This window comes from Lynx rufus, unplaced genomic scaffold, assembly GCF_022079265.1.
Source record: "Lynx rufus isolate CCGP_SWC_20201006 ecotype Redwood Valley unplaced genomic scaffold, mLynRuf1.p SCAF_7, whole genome shotgun sequence".
Taxonomy (NCBI): domain Eukaryota; kingdom Metazoa; phylum Chordata; class Mammalia; order Carnivora; family Felidae; genus Lynx; species Lynx rufus.
Window position 1 is genome coordinate 12,097,122 of NW_025814889.1, and position 22,689 is coordinate 12,119,810.

Consider the following 22,689-nt stretch of genomic DNA (forward strand, 5'->3'; position numbering starts at 1 on the left):
TGAAACCACGTATTTTCACATACTAAAAACCTGGACTAGAGCCCAAAACCTACAGCAGTAGGATAGCAGGTACCATGTGGGCACATTTTCTGTGTGTGTGTAGATTTCTTAAGTTAAAGACCCCCCAAAAAACCTGTATTCCCTCCCCATTGGGTACCAATTGCCAAGTTTAATGGATGTTAAAATTAATTGTCTGTTATTAAAATCAAACAAACAAAGCCACTTGCAACATGGAAGAAATGGAATAGCGTTTCATTCAATGCTTGTTCTCAGGAGATGAGGATACCAACTGGAGGCAGCAGCAACAGCGGAATATTCCAATTCATTCGTGCCCCAAATGTGGAGAAGTTCTGCCTGACATAGACACGCTACAGATCCATGTTATGGACTGCATCATTTAAGTGTTCACACCCCACTTCCCCCAAACTGTTGGTAAATATCAGATTTTTTCCTCCAAGAGTTGTGCTTCTGTGTTATTTGTTTTCACTCAGACATTTTGCCTCATTATGCTTATTTTAGGAGGAAGAAAATCAATATGCCCTAAGTACATTTTTTTGTGGATTTCCTTAGAATCCTTAACGTGCCACTCTTCTGATAGATTCTTTATTTTTGAGGGGGTTCCATGTATGTGAGCTGAACTGTTCATGCAGTTAATAAGTGTGTGACATCATGGGACAGGGTAAATATAACCAATGGAAGAGGCCTCACAGATGAACATTGAGAACATTTTAAGGAGGCAGGAAAAATGAAGAGGCTACAGATTTAACCAAGAAAAGTCATCTTTGGAGGTTTTTTAAAATAAATTGTTATTTTTCTTGATTTAAGACACATTTATATGGGGTTGTGTGTATGTTGTAGTTTTATTGCAGCCACAGTAATTGTACCAAAGGTGATATGGCTGTTTTCATATGAGCACTGTGGGCTCTTACTTGATCATCCAGACAAGTGACAATATATCGGTATATGTGAGATACATACATCAGGTTCACTGGTTTCATTGTGCTGCAGGTATATGGATGTGTACAGTAGTTTATTAATTTCTAAAATAGAACAGCTGTCTTTTGATTTTCCTGGATCAAGCTGTATACTCATTATCACAAAAATAGGTATTGTAAAATACAATTTTGCTTTTGAATCTTTCACATCGTTCATATATGATTGGCCAATTTCATAGGCTGTATTTTTCCATATTCAGCTTCATAGAGGCTTAATACTTATTCATATCTGTTTTGCTAAGTCTATGAATATATACAAATCCCTTTACTAGAGGCTAGTATTTGTTGTTTGACTTAAAAATTATTCTTGCTAAGGAGGTGAAAAAATAGAGATTTGCCATATTTTGTAAATCTACAGTTTACTGAGATTAGCTAATACTGGGCCAGTCATAAAAGTAAACAGTGTCCTTGTGTGTCTATATCCTGGAACGTTTAGAAGAAAATTAGGCAAACTTGATTTAATACACACACACGTGTGTGTGTGTGTGTGTGTGTGTGTGTGTGTGTGTGTGTGTACATCTGTGTTTTTTAAACCAGGAATCAAAACTGCTAATTCTGTCTTCATGCCAAGAGACCACACTGCACAGATTCACTAATAACTGAGATTCCCCCATGTCAGTCCACAGAGAATGCTTCTTAAAGACATTTCTAAAATAACCATGAAATTCTCATTTTTAATTTCTTATTTATCGTTTCTAGTTTAAACTTTTTTCCTTACTATTTTATATTAGAGGAAATAGATTTCAACAGTATCTTAAATAGAAAAGCAACCCAAATGGTTTCACATTTAAGTTAAGAGACTATCCTTTTATGTTGTTCAAGTAAACATATTAAGCTGATCCCAACCCTGAAGTAACAGTGTGAGTGGGCTTATTAAGCCTGTGATCAAATTGTCTGCTGGATAATTAAAAGGATTGCAAAAGAAGGCTAGTTCAAAAAATCACCTTAAATTAAAGCTCCTCTACTGAGGGAATCAAACAGTTTGGTAAACAGTTTGTAAACTCTGTTCATGTCTTCTCTAAATAATTAGTCTCTTCAGAGGCCTGGTTCCATGTAACCAGGTAATGACACCTCATCAGAATGTTGGCCCCTCTTCTGGGGCCAGCTCTACCGTGTTCTCGAAGTGTGGCTGACTGGGAGCAATAGAAAAATGGAAACTGGAAAGAGATAGGAACAAGCCAATGAAAATTTTATACCTAACTAATTTCATAATATTGATCCTTCAAATATTGTATTTTAAAGTCATTTTGATCTAGTCTGGCCTATAAGGAGCTTAAAAGTCATCACTTCCATCCTTGTAACAAGAAAAAGACTGGACAAACTCAAAATCATCAACTCTCTTTAAATCCCTCAGAGAACTGAAGTCACAGGGCAAACCACTGCCCAGAAATTAGAGAGACAGTCAGGTACAAAGAGTCTCAGATTTTACTAGATCAGGGTCTCAGGAGCAGAAAGCACTCAGTCAGCATCTGAGTAGGAGAACCTAAACTAATTGAAGAATTGCCAAAGGCTTGGTGTGGACAAACTTGAGAATTAAAAACACTAGCAGGAGTCCATTCTTAAGAGGCCCCCACACTTGTGTGAGGTTTAGCTCCAGGAGCCCTAGGAGCTCCTCATAGTGAATATTTCTGAAAATTCTCCCCTGCTTTTTAGCAGGAGGAGGGGGAAAGTAGCCATTTTGAAATACACCGCGCTCTCTGTTCTTCTTAGGAAGGCCTTCCCTCAGGGGAAACTGTTTTACCAGAGTCTAACCTTGCTGGGATATTATCAGAGCCTCACTGACCTGGGGGAAAGGAAATACCCAACTCCAGCCCCCTCTGCTTTTACTCCCCTCACCTAAAGAGGAGAAAAAAGTCTGAGAAGCACTTGTAAAGGTCACCCCCTAGAGGCAGAGCTCAGTAAAAGACCGAAACCTTATCACAGGACTGCGGAACTCTTCTCCCCCACACATACCTTACCACATCAACAAGGTGCCTGCATAATAACGAGATTACAACTGGAAGAACTCATATTTGGCTTTACTTAAGAAAAAGTATATAGGGAAATCCGAAGACAACAAAGGAGACAAAACAAGAACAGCAGAGGAAATTTCAGCCTGTGACATCTACAGCTGCAGCAGGCAGTAAACACAGTCCAGCTCTTAGCCAGGTAAACATAAAACCTCACACTATAGACTCACTTACCTCAGTTCCTTTTACTTGCTACATCACTTCCATTTTTCAACAAGAAATTATACTGCATACTAAAAAACAAAACACAGTTTGAAAAGATGGAACAAGCATCAGAACCAGACTCAGATATGATGATTATAAGATTGGAAATTGAAAACAACTATGATTACTACCCTAAAGGCTCTAATGAAAAGAGTGACAACATGTAGGAACAGAGGGGTACTATAAGCCGAGAGATGGAAACCCTAAGAAAAAATCAAATGGAAATACTAGAAATCAAAGAAACTGTAACAGAAATGAAGAATTCCTTTGATGGGCTCATCAATAGACTGAACATGGCTGAGAAAAAAAAAATCTGTGTACTTGAAGCAATGTCAACAGAAACTTTCAAAACTGAAATGCAAAGAGAAAAAAGAATGCAAAACAACAGAATATCTGAGAACTGTGGGGAAAAATTTTTAAATGTAATATATGTGCAATGAGAATATCAGAATGAAAAGAAAGAAGCTGGGTGAAGTAATTATGGCTGAGAATTTTGAAGAATTGATGACACAAAACTACAGATCATGAAGATCAGAGATCATCAAGCAGGTTAAATGCCAGAAAAAAATCTTCACCTAGGTATACCATATTCAAATTACAGAAAATCAAAGGCAAAGAGAAAATCTTGAAAGAAGCCAGAAAGAAAGAAAATCTTATCTGTAGAGGAACTAGGATAAGAAATATATCAGACCTTTAGAAACCATGAAAGCAGGAAGAAAGGAGTGAAATATTTCGAATGTTGAGAGAGAAAACCCACCAACATATAGTTCTGTGTCCATGGAAATTTTCTTCAAAAGTGAAGGAGAAATAGACTTTCATAATAGACAAAAGTTTATGGAATTTGTTGCCAATTTATGCTTCATAAGAAATGTTAAACGTTCTGCAGAGAAAATGAAAGTCACATGGGTCAGAAACTGAGGTCTATGTAAAGAAAGGACAATCATTAGAGAAACAATAAATGAAGATAAAATCTTTTGTTTCCTGTATTCTTAATTGATCTAAGTTTGTTAAGTTTGTTCAAAATAAAAGTAGCCACGTGTATTCAGTGATTATAGCTAATGGATCAATGAAATGAATAACAGCAATGTTATAAGGGATGGGAGCAGGGGAAGTGGGATACTCTGTTACAAAGTATTTCCACTCCCCATGAAGTGTTACAGTGTTCCATGAAAGCGCACTTGGATTAGTAGTTAATGTACATTGCAAACTCCAGTGCAACCACTGAAAAAAAAATATTAAAGAAGTATAATTGATACACTAAGAAAGGAGAGAAATGGAATAACATAAAATGTTAAGTTAAAAGCAGAAAATCCGGAAATAGAGTGAAAGACAATAGAAGAAACAAAAAACAAGGGTAAGAATAGAAAACAGTAACAAATATGGTAGATATTAATCCAGTTATAGCAATACTCACTTTAGACATCCTCTAATATATACTCTAAATATACCAATGAAAAGACAGAAATTGTCAGAGTGGATTAAAAAAAACAAAAACAAAAACAAGATTCACCTATATGCTGTCTATAAGAAACCCACTTTAAATATAAAGACACATATAGATTAAAAATAAAGAGAGGGAGAAAGAAATAGTATGCTAACACTAATTAAAAGAAAGTGGGATAACTGTTAATTTAAAGAAGTCTTCAAAGCAAGGAGAGTTGCCAGGGATAAAAAAGGGACATTACAAAATGATAACGAGGTCAATTCTCTAAGAAACATAACAATCCTTAACATATATGCACCTAACAACAGAGCACCATAATACATAAGGCAAAAAGTGATAGAAGTGCAAGGAAAAAAAAATAGATGAATAGTTAAAGAATTCAAAATCTGTCCATCAGCAATTAATAGACCCACTGCAGAATATGCATTTTTCTCAAGTTCATGGAGAACATTCACCATGATAGACCACATTCTGAACCATAAAACACAGTTTAACAAATTGAAAACAACAAAAATTATACACAGTATGCTCTCATACTACAATGAAATTAAACTGGAAATCAAAAACAGAAAGATAACTAGAAACCCTCAAAGAATATTTGGAGATTAAACACACTTGTAAATAATACATGGGCCAAGGAATACTCAAGAGAGCTTTAAATACACTTTAAACTAAATGAAATGAAAATATAACACAAAGTTTGTGGAATGAAGTGAAAGCCATGCTTAGCAGGAAGTGTACAGCATTGAATGAAAGATCTAAAATCAGTAATCAAAGCTTCCACAGTAAAAAAAACTAGAAAAGGAATGGCAAATTAAACACAAAAGAAGCAGAAGAAAATAAATAATAAAAATGAGAACATAAATCAATGAAATTCAAACCAGGAAATCAACAGAGAAAATTAATGAAACTGAAAGGTGGTTCTTTGAAATGATCAACAAAATCAACAAAAAGCCTCTAGCTAGTTAAGAAAACAGAAGACACAAATTACCAATATCAGTATAACAGCAATGAGCAGTTGGAACTTTAAAAACATAAATAACACTTATGTTAGTACAAAAAAATTAAATACTTAGGTATAAATCTAATAAAATATGTATAAGATCTGATGAAAGAAATCAAAGAACTAAATAAATGGAGAGATCATGTTCATGTATTGTCAAGATGTCATTTTTTCCCAACTTGATCTACAGATTCAATACAATCCCAATTAAAATCCCAAGAAGTTATTTTGTGGTTGTTGAAAAAGTGATTCTAAAAGTCTATATGGAGACACAAGAGGCCCAGAATAGCCAACATAATACTGAAGAAGAACAAAGTTGGAGGACAGTTATTACCCACCTTTAAGACTTACTCTCAAGCTACAGAAATCAAGATTGTGGTATTGGTGAAAGAATAAACAATTATATCAGTGGAACAGAATAGACAGCCCAGAAATAGACCCAGATAGTCAACTGGTCTTTGATAAAGGAAAAAAGGCAATTCAGTGGAGAAAGGATAGTATTTTTAACAAGTGATGCTGGAACAAAAAGTGGACATCCACATGCAACAAAATGAATCTAGACACAGACCTTAAACCTTTCACAAAAATTAAGCCACAGACTGGAAGTAAATCTTTACAAAACATATCTGAAAAGACTGATACCAAAATATACAAAGAATTTTTAAAACTTAACAATAAGAAAGCAACTAAATTTAAAAATGGGCAAAAGATAACAGATACCTCCTCAAAGAAGATGTACGGTTGGTAAATAAACACATTAAAAGATGCTCAACATGTCATTAGGGAATTGCAAATTTAAACAGTAAGACACTACCACACACTTATTAAAATGGCTAAAATCCAAAACACTGACAATACCAAATGCTGGAGAAGATGTGGAATAACAGGAACTCATTCATTGGTGGTGGAAATGCAGAATGGTACTTTGGGAAGGCAGCTGGGCGGTTTCTTGCAAAACAAAACAGCTGGGCGGTTTCTTGTACAATCCTTGGTATCTATCCAAATGAATTGAAAACTTATGTCGACACAAAACCTGTGCATGAATGTTTATGATAGCTTTATTTGTAATTGCCCAAACTTGGAAGCAACCCAGATTTTCATCAATAGATAATTGCATAAATATGTATGGTACATCCATACAATGGACTATGATTCAGCACTAAAAAGAATTAAGTTATCAAACTGCAAAAAGACACGGAGGAACTTGAAATGCATATTGCTAAATGAAAGAAGCCAGTCTGAAAAGCCTACGTGCTACATGATTTGAACTGTATGATACTCTAGAAAAGTTACAACTATGGAGACAAAATACTGGTTGCCAGGGATTAGGTGGAGGAAGGGATGAATAGATGAGAGCACACAGGATTTTTAGGGCAGTGAAACTATTCTGCATGATACCGTGATGGTGGATAAATTTGTCAAAATCCATTGTATGACATAAAAGTTAACCCTAATGTAAACTGTGGACTTTAGTTTAAAATAATGTATCGGAGCGCCTGGGTGGCTCAGTCGGTTGAGTGTCCGACTTCGGCTCAGGTCATGATCTCACGGTTCATGGGTTCAAGCCCTACATCAGGCTCTGTGCTGACAGCTCAGAGCCTGGAGCCTGCTTCGGATTCTGTGTCTCCCTCTCTCTCTCTGTCCCTCCCCCACTTGTGCTCTGTCTCTGTCTGTCTCTCTCAAAAATAAACATAAAAAATTAAAAAAAAAACAATGTACCAATATTGGCTTATCAATTGTAACAAATGTCCCATACTAATGCAAGATGTTAATAATAGGAGAAATTGTGTGTGGAAGGGGCTTTATGGGAACTTTTTTCTTTGCACTCAATTTTTCTGTAATCCTAAACCTGTTCTAAAAAAATAAAGTCCGTTATTTCCTAAAAAATGAAAAAATTAACTTTGAGAAGATTATTTAATATGAACCTAAAATGTATTGTGTGTGTCATAAAATCAAGATTCTTGTGAAGATTGGTTAACACTTCCATTTGACCCATAATGAAAGGGGTAACTTGGAATTGCTTTCAATGAAATAAATGTATTTTGCCATCATTAATTCAATGGAGGAAAGCTGATACAACAGCCAGTTGCAGCTTTTAAGTGTAACAGGACTCAAGTATATGAACCAATATTCAAATGTCTTAGTAGAGCAATGGAAGATACCAAAACTGCTTTGCTATGAAAAGCAAATAAAACATAGAAATAATTTTACAGTCTGTTGAATCCTTTGATTTACATCATTCGTCATTTTAAAAATTACTGAGATAACATTACATACTCTCGTTATAAATCTGTTAGTCATCGGTGAGTAATTTAAGTGGTATTTTTTTCTGGCCAAGTAATTGCAAAGATGCAAAATGTAATACAAAAATTTTTTATTCAGGGGCGCTTGGGTGGCTCAGCCAGTTAAGTGACTGACTCTTGATTTCAGCTTAGGTCATCATCTCACGGTTTATGAGTTCAAGCCCCACACTGGGCTCTGCCCTGGCAGCATGGAGCCTGTTTGAGGTTCTTTCTCTCTCTCTCTGCCCCTCCCCTGCTCTCTCGCTCTCTCTCAAAATAAATATTTAAAAAAATTTTTTTAAACAAAAAACAAAAAGTACTCAGAAACTCTCAATAGGCTGATGGATTTATGTAGCAATGTTGGCTTTTAAATATAAGGAGTCATAATTACAGGTAAAATTTATTTTACAAATATATGTATCATATGTTGTTGTTGTTGTTGTTGTTTGCTGGGTTATAAACCCAGCAAAATCAAGGAAAAAATGTGTTCAACAATCTTATGAATTAATTAAAACCAGCAAGGCTGGTTTGAGTAGTGTTTAAAGTAACCTCTAGGTTATTTGAAAAGCAATAGACATTTATTTGCATAACAGAGACAGTAACCTGTTAACAAAATCAAGGAGGTGGGGTTCCCTCTTTCTCTAAGTAGAGGGTTCCCTCTGAGCAAGGATCACATTTTTCTCAGTACAGAATCTTTGTCCAGACAAATTCCAGTTTGGGATAAGACTTAGAGAGTTCTGCATGTATAGCAAGGAAGATACGAAGGCAAATGTAAACAGACGTCGGCAGGAGGGAAATGGTGCTGGAGGGGCTTTAGAAACGGACTATTACTCTCAGTTAGAAGGTCTGATTTTCTGATTTTGAAGAGCACTGCCTGCCAGGCCTCAGGATGGAGGAGGTGATTTAATGGTCTGGTGCATAACCAGGTAGACATACTCGAGGATATTGGCTTTTACCATCTCTGTTTTGGAGAACTCATGTGTACTCACCAAACCACACCCCAGACCTACATGAAGCCCTGCATGTCCCACTGGCTTCGGTCACAGGGCCAAAGGCACCTGCTGAAATCTACGCCATTGCCTCAGACTGAGCTCGCCATCTCCCCACTGTCCACGGCAACCTCCTCCTGGGCACTCCAGTCCCTTCCCATAATTCTGCCAGGTGCCCAAGTGATGCCAACCTGGCCATCGTCCTGTCCTTTTCCTGCAAAAAGTAACTTTCTTTGGCCAGTTACCAAAGCAGAGAGGGTTTCCTTCATAATGTCTTTCCCACTGGCCTCTTCCCTTGAACTCCCAAAGTCTGGGACTGTCACGATCTTTGGCCAGGCTTCTCTACCTCCACTTTCTGGTATATTCAGTTCCTGAGCACCTGTCTTTTAGCTTACTGTCCCTAAGCAGCATTTAGAAAAGTAGCAAGAATAGAAGTTAATACACTTTTATTTAATTTTTTAAAGTTTATTTATTTATTTTGAGAGAGAGAGTGAGAGAGAGCAGGGGGAGGGGCAGAGAGAAAGAGAGAGAATCCCAAGCAACGGAGGGCTCAAACTCATACCTGCGCTGAAACCAAGAGTCAGATGCTTAACTGATTGAGCCACCCAGGCACCCTGGGGTTAATACACATTTATGTTTACATATGCTGGGCACACTATGGTGTTTTCAAGCTTTTGTCATTAATCCTCACAATGCCCTATGAAATAACTGTCAGTATCCCTGTTTGGCACATGAGTAAGTGGGGGCACTGTGAGGTTAAGTAATTTACCCGAGGTTGCACAGTTAGCATGGGGCAGGAGGTTAAAAACCATGCAGTCTTAATTCACTCGAGTCTAAGCACTAGGCCACTCCTTTCCTTGTTACATCTACCTGCTTCCCGCACCTGCTCACAAACTCACTGCCCATAGAATATCGCTCTTGACCTGTTCATCTTCCACATGATTTGTTTGATCTGCTTCTTTTAATGTTTTGACCCCATCTGTCTGTTCCCTCCTGTCCAGCAAGATTGGTGCTCGTTGGTCGTCACCTTATGTCATTTATATTTTATACATATGTCACATCTCCCAACTTGGAGTGTAAATTCCTAGAATATGGGCCACATCTCTGCCCAACATCACGTACGCTTGAGGCAGTAAGTGATTATGGCTGATAACCAGTGTGTGAAAATGTCCTGGAAATCCTCATTTGATCCTTCCTAAAATAGCCTCTATTCCACGTTCTGCCAATATCAGCACTTTCCAGAGGAAGAAACTCGCCCTCAAATGCTAAATGATTGGTTAAGGAGCAAATACTCCACTCGATTTTTTTTTCTTTCTGTAACATTTATTGTGTGCCGGCGACCAGCAGCAGGAGGGAAGACAGAGAAGAGATAGAAAGATGAACAAGACACAGTTCCCTTGTCTCCAGATGCTGACATCATGGTGAGAAGAAGCAGAAGAGGTCCACGATTAGGATGCAGTGTGGAAAGTTCTATGTACCCTCCTACTCCTGAGTTCTAGGAAGCACTGAGTAGCAATGCTTAGTCCAAAGGGCCAGAGAAGATTCCCAAAGGAGGTGATGCCTGCATTGAGGTTGGTTGGATAAGTAGGAGCTGATTCAGTGTTTGAGGCTTTGGAAGCAGAGAGGTCTGCATGTACAAAGGCTCTGAGGCATGCCAGAGCCCGGAATATTTAGGAAGAGGAAGTTGCAGGTCAGCGTGGCTGGAAGAAAGACTGATTCCATGGAGAAAGAAAAGAGCTGAGGTTAGTGGAAAAGTAGGCAGGACTCAAGTCTGTAAGTCAAGTCCTTGAATGGCAAGAAGTTTGGAATTACAGGAACTGAGGAGCTGTTGATGAATTTTGTTCAGGGAACATCCAGGCCAAGATGATGTTGTAATTGGGAGCAATAAGGGAAATGGATTGGAGGTGAGTGAGATCAGATAGGGACTAGTTAGAAGTAAAAAACAGAGAGGTGACCAGGGGTCAGGGAGGGTCACAGAAGTGAAGATGGAGAAGAGGGGGTGGGCTCAGGAGATGTGAGAGATGATCTGGAAGACGGGGTGAGTGGACACAGAGAATGGGCACCTCCGGCAGGGGTGATGAGGGAGGTACTTAGCCATAGGGCCCAATGGCATTCTGGGGGAGGAGGCTGGAGCCCGCTAACTTCTCCCTCTACTTTTCCCTTTCTTGTTTTGTGATATGTTTTAGAGGCTCACCCATGATTCTGGTGCCCTCTAAAGTTTTAGAACCACTGCTATAGAAAGACGCAGTGGCCACATGAGACCGGACACGGAACGGTGGGTCCCACCCTCAGGGTTTCTGATTCAGTAGGTCTGGCGCGGAGGGTGAACATGTGATTTCTCACAGGTTCCCCGGTGCTGCTGAAGCTGCTGCTCCGGGGACCAGATTTTGAGAACCCCTGCTGTATCACATTGATATTTGCCATTTCCCTTCTTAAAACTGCTCCCTTGGCATCCTGTGCCATCTTTTTCTTACAGGCCCACCCCTTACACTGGGGCGAGAATACAGAGATCCTGTGTGTGAAGTTTTAAAGTTTAGAGATCAAGCTACCAGTCTCCTCAGAGTTTCCCGCAGAAACATGGCATCTTGAGAAGTGGGCCCAGCCCTGTAAACCCTGCTTCTCCTCCCACGTAGACTCCGTTCTGTGCGGCACCTGGGCGCCACCTCTCTCCAAGTGTGCGGACACCCCTGCCTGCTATTCAAGCCCCTCTACCTGCCCAACCACCACCAAAGAGCTACCCCGTAGACAGAGGGATCCGCCCTCAAAGGACAACCTGGGGAAGAGGCCACGCGGGACCTCAAAGCCGCCTCAGTGCAATCCCAGGGTCCCAGGACCTAGAGCTTTGGCTCCAGGAGTTGCCCAGGATTTGGGTGAGCCTCACCCTGTGGGGAGGGACACAGCCAGAGGATGACCGGCACAGGGACACGAGGAGATTAGGGCCAAGAGTGACACTGCTTTCCTGACCACACTCCAGCCGCACCTGCCCACCTTCTCTCATTGGCTCAGAAGTCTGTGCCCCCAGGGCGCTGGCCTCCTACACCGGAGGTTCTTTATCTGAAGGGGTGTCGTTGGGAAGACATGTGAATCCCCTCAGAAGGTATACAAAATCTCGAATGTACGAGTGTCCATTTTCCTTGGGGGAAAAAAGAAACCATTTTCATTCTGTTCTCAAAGGGGTCGGTGATCACGCTTTGCCAGAAGGGTAAGAGCCTGCGGTACAGACGTCTCCTTTGAATCCCAGATCTGCAGATGAAGCTTTTCTAAATCAGTGTCTTTCATACCTTGTTCTGAAAGCGAAAACCAAGTCTGTCTTCTCCCCTAAACCTGTTCTGTGCTGCCCGTGTTCTCTACTTCAGTGCATTGCCTCAGAAAAACACCCTGAACTCCTTTCTGTGTCTTCTGCCTCCCTCCCTTCCACCAGTGGGTCCAGAATCTACTCTAATTCTTTCTCTTTTAAAAAAAATTTTTTTTAACGTTTATTTATTTTTGAGACAGAGAGAGACAGAGCATGAACAGGGGAGGGGCAGAGAGAGAGGGAGACACAGAATCTGGAACGGGCTCCAGGCTCTGAGCTGTCAGCACAGAGCCCGACGCGGGGCTCGAACTCACAGACCGTGAGATCATGACCTGAGCTGAAGTGGGACGCTTAACCGACTGAGCCACCCAGGCACCCGTCTAATTCTTTCTCAAAATCACCGCTGTGCTAATTCCAGTAATAGTTTCTTGATCCCTCGTTGGACGAAAATTTGAGGGCTTAGACCAGTATTGTTTTCTACTTCTTGGCACGGCTTTGGGTGCACAGTGGACCTGGAAAGTCAAGTTGAAGAAAAGAACTTTGGAAAACAAATCAGAATTGGTCCAAGAATGTCCGTGTCATGGCTAATAAGTCTATGACGAACCTTTGCAATTAGATGTAGTGATGCATTTAAAAGTTCCTTTTGTCAGTTTGATTACAATGGTGCTAACATTACTGTGAATTTTTCAACACTAGCAGCTCTCAAAAGTGGTATTATTTCCATTCCTGGGTCAGTATAATAAGCTCAGATAATAAGGAGCATTAATACTTCATTAGGACACACCCAAAAAATCAATGTAGATGGTATCTAGGCTGTTTATTTTCATCATCCTAAAGCTGATTTTAGTTTTTATGAAAACGAAGGCAAACACAATGGATAGAGAGATACCATCTTATATGAAATAATTGGCGCGGGGTGGGAGGGTGGGAATACAGGGCCTGAAGAGTGCCTGTGAGAGGGGGGAAAAGACTTAAAATGGTCATTTGCTCCATCAAAAACTCTTCTGCTTTGAATTCTTTTAAATTATGTATAAGCTAAATAGAATTGTGCATTTAGAAAGGGCAGTTCTCAGAATTATGTACAAACACCATTTTTAGAATGTAAATTCCCCCCCCCCCAAAATCTGAATTTTACTAAAAAATGTTCTGTGAAAAATACGACCTCCTAACAAGTTAGTCCGACACAAGTTACAATTCTCCAATTCTCTGGATCACGAAATCTTCTGGAAAATGTCGTTTCCACTGCCTCAAAGAATGTCCCCTAGCCTTTAGGTCTCATTTCACAGATGGTGAAGCAGAAGCCCAAAGGGAGAAGTTAGTTCCCCAAGGTCAGATAGAGTTCAAAGCGAACCAGAGTTTTGATTTTGAGTCCAGTCATCTCAGTGGAACACAAGGGGTTGTTAAATAATCATCCAGCACGTTCGGTCAGACTTCTCTAGGATCAGTCCCACCACAGGACATTTGTGAGGGTAGGAGAAACGTTTGCAATGTGCTTCCGGTTTAAGCGTTTCTGTGCAGGCCTCTCGGCCTCAAGCGTTACCTTCCCCCTGGCTTCGTAGAAAGGAGTGGATGACAGTCCGGGAGAGTGTCTGGAATTCAGTTCCGACCTCCTGTAAAAATACCCTCCAGGAACACTTAAACTTCCAAGCGCTGGGAGGCACCACAACACCACTTTATCTAAAGGAGCGCAGGACGTCACCGACCGGAAGTCTTCTTGCCCCCAACAAAGAGGGCGCCCGGTCACGTGAGCCAATCAGATCGCTCTATGCAAGATGGGCCTTTTACCATCTCTGCCAGATAGTCGTCGCCAAGAAAGCTGACGTAGCCAATCAGCGCGGCCCTAAGTCGGCGTGCGTCTGGCGTCAGACGGGGGGGTGGGGCCAAGTTGGAATTTTGGCGGGTCTGGCTGTAGGTCTGGAAGGGGTGCCGAGTAGGGTAAGCAGCTGGGGTCTGGGTGTGTGGGTGGTCCCCCGGGGGTGAGGTAGGGGGCCCGCCACGCGGGTCTGCGGGAGAGTTTGGAGAGCGCCGAGGCCGAGAAGCGCGGAGCCCGAGGCGGTCAGGTGGGGGAGAACTGGAATCGGGCGAGCGCGGTGTCCGCGCGGCCGGGTGGGCTCTGGGTGCCGAGCGACCGAAAGGTAGGGGCGCCTTAAAGGCACCAAGGAGGTACCAGGCGTCGGGCCATCCTCTCTGCTTAAGGGACCAGGTTTGGGTTCTTTCTCAAGTAACCTTTTAAAATGCATGCCGTGGAGACTTTTATTTTTTTCATTTTTTGTTTTCAATTCGTGATTTGCTTGAAGTTATTGAGTGTGTGCCATGTGCAGGCCTCCAAACACACATTACTTATCCCCGCGTGAAGCTTAGAATCTAAAGAGAATAACAGATAACACGCACACCACAGTGGAAAGTGCAGTGAAGTCACGAAAAGGATGAGGTTTGGGCGGGCGCCGCGGAGCCGGTCAGATAGGGTGGTCTGGAAGGCTCGGAACACTCCATGCTTAAGGGGAAACTGAAGAGTGAGAAGGAGCTAGGGGAGCACTTTCCAAAGAGCGTGAGGCCTGAGAGCACTCTCTGTGTTCAAGAAGTTGTAGGCAGGCTAGTCTGAGTAGAAGTAGGCAAGAGAGAGAGTATCCACTTAACTCACAGACTTTTGAATTTTGTTCTGATGGTAATGAAAAATCGTTAAAGAATTTTAGTTAAGAGAATACTACCATCTGGTTTATATTCCTCAGAGATTACTAAGGAAAGAAAAGACTACTGTGGCTGCTGTATGGAAATGAGATTACAGAGAGACAGAGACCGATACAGGAAGCTCATGGTTCAGACAAAAGACTGAGCACTGTTTTGGAGATAGAACCGATAGTTGTTGGGAGGTCCTGGATGTGAGGGTGAGGTAGAGTATGAAGGGGGGGGGGAGTGGGGAGGGCGGTTGGTTATAGAGGTGAGTGAGACCGTTTGCTACCCCTCAACAAGCTTACAATCCAGCAGATTTCCCAGGAGACAACACAGTGGGGAGCACACAATAGGTCCATGGAAGTATTTGTCGAATAAATAAAAAGAAAGCATCATAATTAATACTTGACCTTGCACTTCCCAAAGCCAGCTATAGAAGCTCATATTTGGGGCGCCTGGATGGCGCAGTCGGTTAAGCGTCCGACTTCAGCCAGGTCACGATCTCGCGGTCCGTGAGTTCGAGCCCCGCGTCGGGCTCTGGGCTGATGGCTCAGAGCCTGGAGCCTGTTTCCGATTCTGTGTCTCCCTCTCTCTCTGCCCCTCCCCCGTTCATGCTCTGTCTCTCTCTGTCCCAAAAATAAATAAACGTTGAAAAAAAAAAAAAAAAAGAAGCTCATATTCATTGAATAAGAGCCTAGACAAAATCTGTTGAGCTTTTTTCTTGCAGTCACTAAAATCATTTAAAGGAAAAAAAGGAAAGTGCACACAATAATGTGAATTTACCCTAATTAGCTGTGCCACCTCTGCGTTTTGCTAAGTAGTATTGAATTGAAATCCTGATGTGACGAAGGTTGCAACTAAGTAGAGCCACACACTAGATTGCTGTGGATAAGGGAGCCATCAAATGTGTCACAGTAAATAACATGGGATAATAGCCCTAATATTTAGGCCATTCTCAATAATACTTGTTCACAGTCAGTCTCATCCATGTGCTCTAGTACCCAGCAAACTGCTCCATAGCTCAACTGAGTTTCTACACCATAGTTTGAAAACAAGATAAAAGGGGTGGTGGGGGGGAGGGGAGAAATAGATTTTGGACGAATCCTCAGCTTCAAGCCAGTAGGATTTGTGAGATCCCTGATTCTTTATATATGGGATGTGAGAAAGCGAGAACAATCAAGGGTGACTTTTCTAATGTTGATTTCATAGCTGAGATTCGACATTCCTGCCATCTCCTGGGCACTGGATTCTCCTTTGAAGTTCTCTATCACAACTGTTCTCTTGACAGCATGGATGGTAAGTTCTGGCAGCTGTCTCAAGTTATGTGTGTTTCATGGAAAACCACCCTTTTGTCCATGGACTTGTTATTTATCCTACCTGCGGAATAGTGAAAATGGCTACCTCACCCTCAAGTATTGTCTGAGTGGTTCAGAAAAGATCTCACTTCAATCAGAGAATGTTATTTGCTTTTTAGTGTTTATTTTTGAGAGAGAGAGAGAGAACAGAGGACAGATTGTGAGCAGGAGAGGAGCAAGGAGAGAGGGAGACACAGAATCCAAAGCAAGCTCCAGGCTCTGAGCTGTCAGCACAGAGGCCGATGTGGGGCTTGAAGTCGTGAACAATGATATCATGACCCGAGCCGAAGTCGGACACTCAACCGACTGAGCCACCCAGGTGCCCTATGAGCAGCCATATTTTTTACACCAGGAGACAGATGTTTAGTAATTTGTCCCAGGTGAAACTGCCACAGTAGGGATTTGAACCCAGGCAGCCTGACTTCAGAGTTCACAGTTGAAGTCACTTCAGTGTAGCTGTGAGTTAAATTCTTGTAGTCCTTTCTCATTTTGTTTATTTTGCAGAGGTGTATGCACAATATTTACCTAATAAAAAGAGGCTACTCTGATTAACAGAGCTTAGCCTGGGAGTAGCTTAGCAGTGATTGTGTTGGCTGTAAAGAGATGCTGACAAATAAAATGCATTATTTTTCTGGTTATGTAATGAGCTCATTATCTGAAACTAGATTTTGGTTTTAAATCCAAGTTTATTACCCTCTTCCTTTTTCAAAAAAGTAGAACCAAATATTATTGAAATTCTTCACACTGTGATAACACGTGACATTGATTATACCTTTGGTATAATAATAGCGTCCTGTTTCCTGAAATCATCAAATTACCTTCTGGGTGGTTAATATAATATAAAGTATAATTATTTGCTATGAGATAGTTATGAAAATAAGTGGTGAATGGGTATGTGTCCTCTAAGAAACCGTTGTATCTAATAAACATTCATTTGGTTGGCACAGTGCTAACAGTTTGGTCCAGTGTGGACGAAATCTGGTCTAGAGAAACACTGGTGCTAGAGAAACACGGTTGCACAACATTTCTGCTTCCATTCTAGTACAGAGAGCAAGATAAGAACAAATAAGTAGGAAGATAATCAGGTAGTTGGTTGGTATGATGGAAGACACTAGAAAGAATTCATATGCCGAGGGGAATGCTCCAGAAGACAGGGAATCATGGGTGATGTGGGGAGGAGAGCTGATGATTATAGGCTGACATCCTTGGGTTGAGAGGAAGAGGGTCCAGTGTATAAATGAAGCAGGGAGGTTGGGTCAGCATAACATGAAGACAGGATTATTGGTGGTGACTGAGTTGAACCGGGCTGGGAGGCATCACAGATTAGCTCTGGGCAACATTTATCATCAACTATGAGTGGTGTGAACCAAAGCCTCTTCCTGAAGTGTGCTCTCTTCAGCAGCTAAGAACAGGAGAGAGGAAGGCCTCTTGGCTCCCTTGAGGGAATGTGGCAGTCTCACCCAGAGCACAGGGAGCCAGGTCGCCTCTTCTTCCTGTGCCCTCCAGTTTTGCAGTGATTATTGAGCAAGAAATTCCAGCAGATCATTATCTAACTTTAAGCCTTAGACCCTTTCATCAGATTCTAGGCCATGAGTTTGTGCGTTGGCTCTTTTCCATCTGGTAAGAGAGTGTAGAGCAGTGCAAAGAATATTGGGTTGCTGGCCTAGAGATCTCCATCCTAAGCCAGGCTCCTGTGCTGACCTGTGTTGCCATATGGTCCTGAACAGACCCTTGATGTCTCTGGACTTTAACTCTTGTCTTTCAGGTGAAGGGGGGCACGGTGCATGAAATATCCTTAATGTCTTAAAATGGCTCAGATTTTATAAAGGATTAATACCCAAACAGGGGGAAAAAAATGGGCACCAAAAGGAAAAGAAAGAAAGAAAGAAAGAAAGAAAGAAAGAAAGAAAGAAAGAAAGAAGGAAGAAATCCTCAGGGCCAATAAATGTAAACAATTCTTTACCTCATGAGATTTCTCTGGAAATGCAAATCAGAACACTGAGATGCCTTTTAAAATCCTCCATCAGACTAGCAAAAAAACTTAAAGTGACATCAGATATTGGTGAGGTGTTAGGGAGAAGTGGCACTGGCATAGTGCTAGTGAGTAATCACTTTGGGAGCGGGTTTGGCCGTATCTGGGCAAGTCGGAAAATGTGCACCCAGCAGCCCAACAATTCCACTCGTGCTAGGTATGCCTGGGAAACTGTCACACATATGCAAGACATCGTCATGGTTGCTGCATAGTTTGTGGTGGGAAAGAATTGGAAAAGAATTACCATATAGCCGTTGAAAGAAACTAGAACTGTATGTTTTGATTCAGGTCGGTCTTAACATGCAATGTTGAATTAAACCAGGATACAGAGGAATACCTACAGTGTGCAACAATTTATGAAAATATTTTATTTTTTACTGTTTGTTTATTTTTGAGAGAGAGAGAGAGACAGAGCGTGAGTGAGGGAGGGACAGAGAGAGGGAAACACAGAACTCGAAGCAAGCTCCAGGCTCTGAGCTGTCAGCACAGAGCCTGATACCAGGTTCGAACTCACAGACCGTGAGATCATGACCTGAGCTGAAGTAAGACACTTAACCAACTGAGCCATCCAGGTGTCCCGAAAATATTATAAATCAACCAAATACTCTGTATGGATTATGAATACTTATGTATTTATGTTAAAATTTTGAAAAATGGACTAGACTGATATACCAAAATTAGGATACTTATTGCAGTAGGGTGTGGAGGCGGTGGTTAGGAACTGTGATAAGATTTGGCATGATAAAAAAATTCACATATGCACATAAAAAAACCATATACACATTGAAAAAAAGATTTGGCATGATAAACTAAACTTTTTTTTTTTAAGTTTACTTATCTAACGTAAAGGCAAGAAGCAAACATAAATGACTTATTCTGGTTGATGAAATATAAGTACTTTTTATATGGTTGTTTGTACCTTTTCTACATTTGAAATTTTTTTACCCCTCAAACAATTAAAGCCTAAATGCATGTTTAGTGTATTTTTGAGTTATTCCCTTATGGGTTGGATTTCATGGAAGTTGGTATGCAGGAAGTTATCTCACTAGCTGAAGTAGCACAGGGAGAAAGATCAGCCCAGTGAACGGCCCAGTGTGGTCACTATGCAGGTGTTGGCCCCTTTCTCCTTCACCCAGTGCCCTATAAGCACTTGGGAAGAGGAAAGGTGGACAGAAGATCAACAATTTACCAGGCAAAATGGTGAGCCATTTTAACTGCCTTATTAATGTTGAGTGTTTTAATTAACTGCTTGTCATTAGCAGTTTTTGTCAGGTAGGTTTACTTTCTGTCCTTCGTCTTTTTCCCCAGGGGAGGAAGATGATTTGTCTCTGCTGACTGCATTGCTGGAGGAGAATGAGTCAGCCCTGGACTGTAATTCAGAAGAGAGTCACCGCTTGACCCAGGAAGATCGTGAACCTGATGCATTTGATGAGCTCTTTGATGCAGATGATGATGGTGAATCTTACTCAGAGGAGCCTGCTGATGGAGAAGTGGGAGAGACTGAGGACCGAAAGGAAAATCTGGCCACTCTCTTTGGAGATATGGGGGACTTAACAGATGAAGAAGAAGTTCCCACACCGCAGTCAACTAAAAACAGCGTCCCCACTGCTCCTGCTCCCAGTCAAGGGAAAAGTAATCAAGAGTTGCAAGGTGCCCTAACTACTTGCTTTTCTAGTCTCTTCATGGTAGACTAGATGGAACCTGACAGTTTTCATCAAAATAGCTGCTGAGTCAAGAGTGGAGATACATGACTTGGCAAAAAAAAAAAAAAAAAGAAAGAAAGAAAGAAAGAAAGAAATCGTGGGAGTTAGTAGAGGAGACATTCACAGCCAGCATTTCAGCATGCAGAGGCCAGCTGTAATTTAGTCCCTCCCAGAATGGCTCTAACGTCTTTCATGCCTGTTACAGAAAAATATTACCCAGAGACTCATATGCATGGGGAGCCAGGGACAAGATGGCAGGCTTCTCCACATTATTTTTGGACAGGAGACCATTTCTGAACAGAAGCTTTGTGGAGTGCCCTTTTCTTATTCATGGCATTGTCTCTTATATATTCTGAAATTATAATAAAATTCAGTGGTTTGCTGTTTCTTCTAATGCAAGAACCAGCATTTATTATGGTATTCAGTTTATGAAATACTAATCACTTTTCTTGATTCCTAAAAACTTGTTAACTGGGGATATGTATCTGTGATATTTGTCAGTAGAACAAATTCATGACTAGCTTAGGTATTAGAGACTTGATTACTGAAAATACAAAGTTTATTTCTCTAAGGGACCTCTTAGTGCAAAAGTTAATGGTGAGTTCTCAGTATGTGATTATATTGTGGCTCTTGGCATTTCAGGGTGAGGGAGTAGACACCAAAAGTAATTCCAGCATTTTTGCCATGTATGATATTTCTTCTGCTCTGGGTCTTAAGTCAATATACTTTTCTTTCCTAGATGAATTAAAGAAGTTGCAAGAGCAGATGAAATCCTTACAAGAACAGCTAAAAATAGCAACAATTACACAGCCTGCAAGTCCAGCCCTTCTGCATAAATCTCCTGGTAATCAGACTGTAATTCTAGGAATAACGTGCATCTCTGTTAGTGAGAAATTATAGGGGCACCTGGGTGGCTCAGTGGGTAAAGCATGCACTTCTTGATTTCAGCTTAGGTCATGATCTTATGGGCTGTGAGTTTAAGCCCTGCATCAAGTTCTGCACTGACAGCGCTGAGCCTGCTTGGGATTCATATTTTCTCTCTCTCTCCCTCTCTCCCTCTCTCTCTCTCTCTCTCTCGCTCTTGCTCTCTTTCTCTCCCTCCCTCCCTCCCTCTCCCTCTCTCTCCCTCTCTCTCCCTCTCTCTCCCTCTCTCTCCCTCTCTCTCCCTCTCTCTCCCTCTCCCTCCCTCTCCCTCCCTCTCCCTCCCTCTCCCTCCCTCTCCCTCCCCCCTCCCTCTCTCCCTCTTTCTCCCCCTTTCTCCCCCCCCCTCCTTGCCCCTCCCCTGCTCTTGCTCGCACACATGCATACTTTCTCTCTTTTTCTCAAAAATAAATATTTAAAAAAGAGAAAGAAAAATTATAGCATTACTTCTGCATTCAGCTGCTGGTAAAATAGCCTTTGAGTTCCTTTCTAAATTTTCTTTGTTAATTTCTTTCCTTTTAATAACATAGCTAAGTCCCCACGTCCCCCTCTAAAGGAGAAGAAAGTTCAGAGAATTCAGGAGTCAACGTGCTTCGCTGCAGAGCTTGATGTCCCTGCTCTACCGAAAACCAAGCGGGTGGCTCGGACTCCGAAGGTTTCACCTGCAGGTACAGTACTCAAGGCCTGCCTGGTTTTTCGCTACTCTAGCTCTGTTTAACGTTTATTTATTTTTGAGACAGAGAGAGACAAAGCATGAACGGGGGAGGGTCAGGAAGAGGGAGACACAGAATCTGAAATAGGCCCCAGGCTCTGAGCTGTCAGCACAGAGCCCGACACGGGGCTCGAACTCACGGACCGCAAGATCATGACCTGAGCCGAAGTCGGCTGCTTAACCGACTGCGCCACCCAGGCGCCCCCGTCTGGCTCTGTTTAAAATTCAGTTCAGCACTGTCATACCTGCAGGGGACAGCTGGGGGTCTGTCTTTTTTTTTTAAAATTTTTTTTTTTTTTTCAACGTTTATTTATTTTTGGGACAGAGAGAGACAGAGCATGAACGGGGGAGGGGCAGAGAGAGAGGGAGACACAGAATCGGAAACAGGCTCCAGGCTCTGAGCCATCAGCCCAGAGCCCGACGCGGGGCTCGAACTCACGGACCGCGAGATCGTGACCTGGCTGAAGTCGGACGCTTAACCGACTGCGCCACCCAGGCGCCCCAAGGGGGTCTGTCTTAACTGCCCACTGAGAAAAGTAAGTTTGTTTGGGAGTGAGAGCCATATGCTCTATTTTGTAATCTTCCTCTGCATCTTAAAGTGCCCAGAAAACCCTCAGGTGCAGAGTAGGTATTTACTAAAACAACGAATTAAATGTTTTTGAAGCTCTACAGTCCTGTAGTTGAATTGTAGCAAGTATAACCACTGGATTGAGTTCTTGTGCAATCCAGAGATTGAGTCTTCAGGCTTGTGAGTTCAAGGCACAGATTCCTTTTAATGGCCAGGTTTTATTTGAAGTGAGGTTGTATTAAAGCAGAAGGTCCATTCTTTAGAAAAGACTTCTTCGTCAGGAGTAGAGATGTATATTCAAACACCGTTCTAGTTCAGCCCACATATAAGCACGTAGAATTAAACTGAAAAATATTCATAAGCACTATGTATTGATTTTATTGCACTGCCTCAGTTTGCACATGGTAATAATTCTTTGGAAGATCTCGGGCCTCCTGGGTGGCTCAGGCAGTTAAGTGTCCAGCTTCAGCTCAGGTCATGATCTCACGGTTTGTGAGTTCGAGCCTC

At 41.6% G+C, this 22,689-nt stretch overlaps 2 protein-coding genes across 4 annotated transcripts in view; both read left to right on the forward strand.

Moving 5' to 3' along the window:
* OPTN (optineurin) overlaps window positions 1-457 on the forward strand; it is a 39,210-nt gene extending 38,753 nt beyond the window's left edge. For all 3 annotated transcript variants that reach the window (XM_047065126.1, XM_047065127.1, XM_047065128.1), the window contains exon 14: window positions 274-457. In XM_047065126.1, the coding sequence (XP_046921082.1) occupies window positions 274-401 (128 nt within the window). In that variant the 3' untranslated portion in view covers window positions 402-457. The remainder of the gene's footprint in view (window positions 1-273) is intronic.
* A 13,321-nt stretch (window positions 458-13,778) lies between these two features.
* Window positions 13,779-22,689, forward strand: part of MCM10 (minichromosome maintenance 10 replication initiation factor) — a 37,447-nt gene continuing 28,536 nt past the window's right edge. Inside the window, exons 1-5 of the mRNA XM_047067025.1 lie at window positions 13,779-14,156; window positions 16,106-16,187; window positions 19,587-19,928; window positions 20,721-20,825; window positions 21,433-21,570. Of these exons, the coding sequence (XP_046922981.1) occupies window positions 13,791-14,156; window positions 16,106-16,187; window positions 19,587-19,928; window positions 20,721-20,825; window positions 21,433-21,570 (1,033 nt within the window). The 5' untranslated portion in view covers window positions 13,779-13,790. The remainder of the gene's footprint in view (window positions 14,157-16,105; window positions 16,188-19,586; window positions 19,929-20,720; window positions 20,826-21,432; window positions 21,571-22,689) is intronic.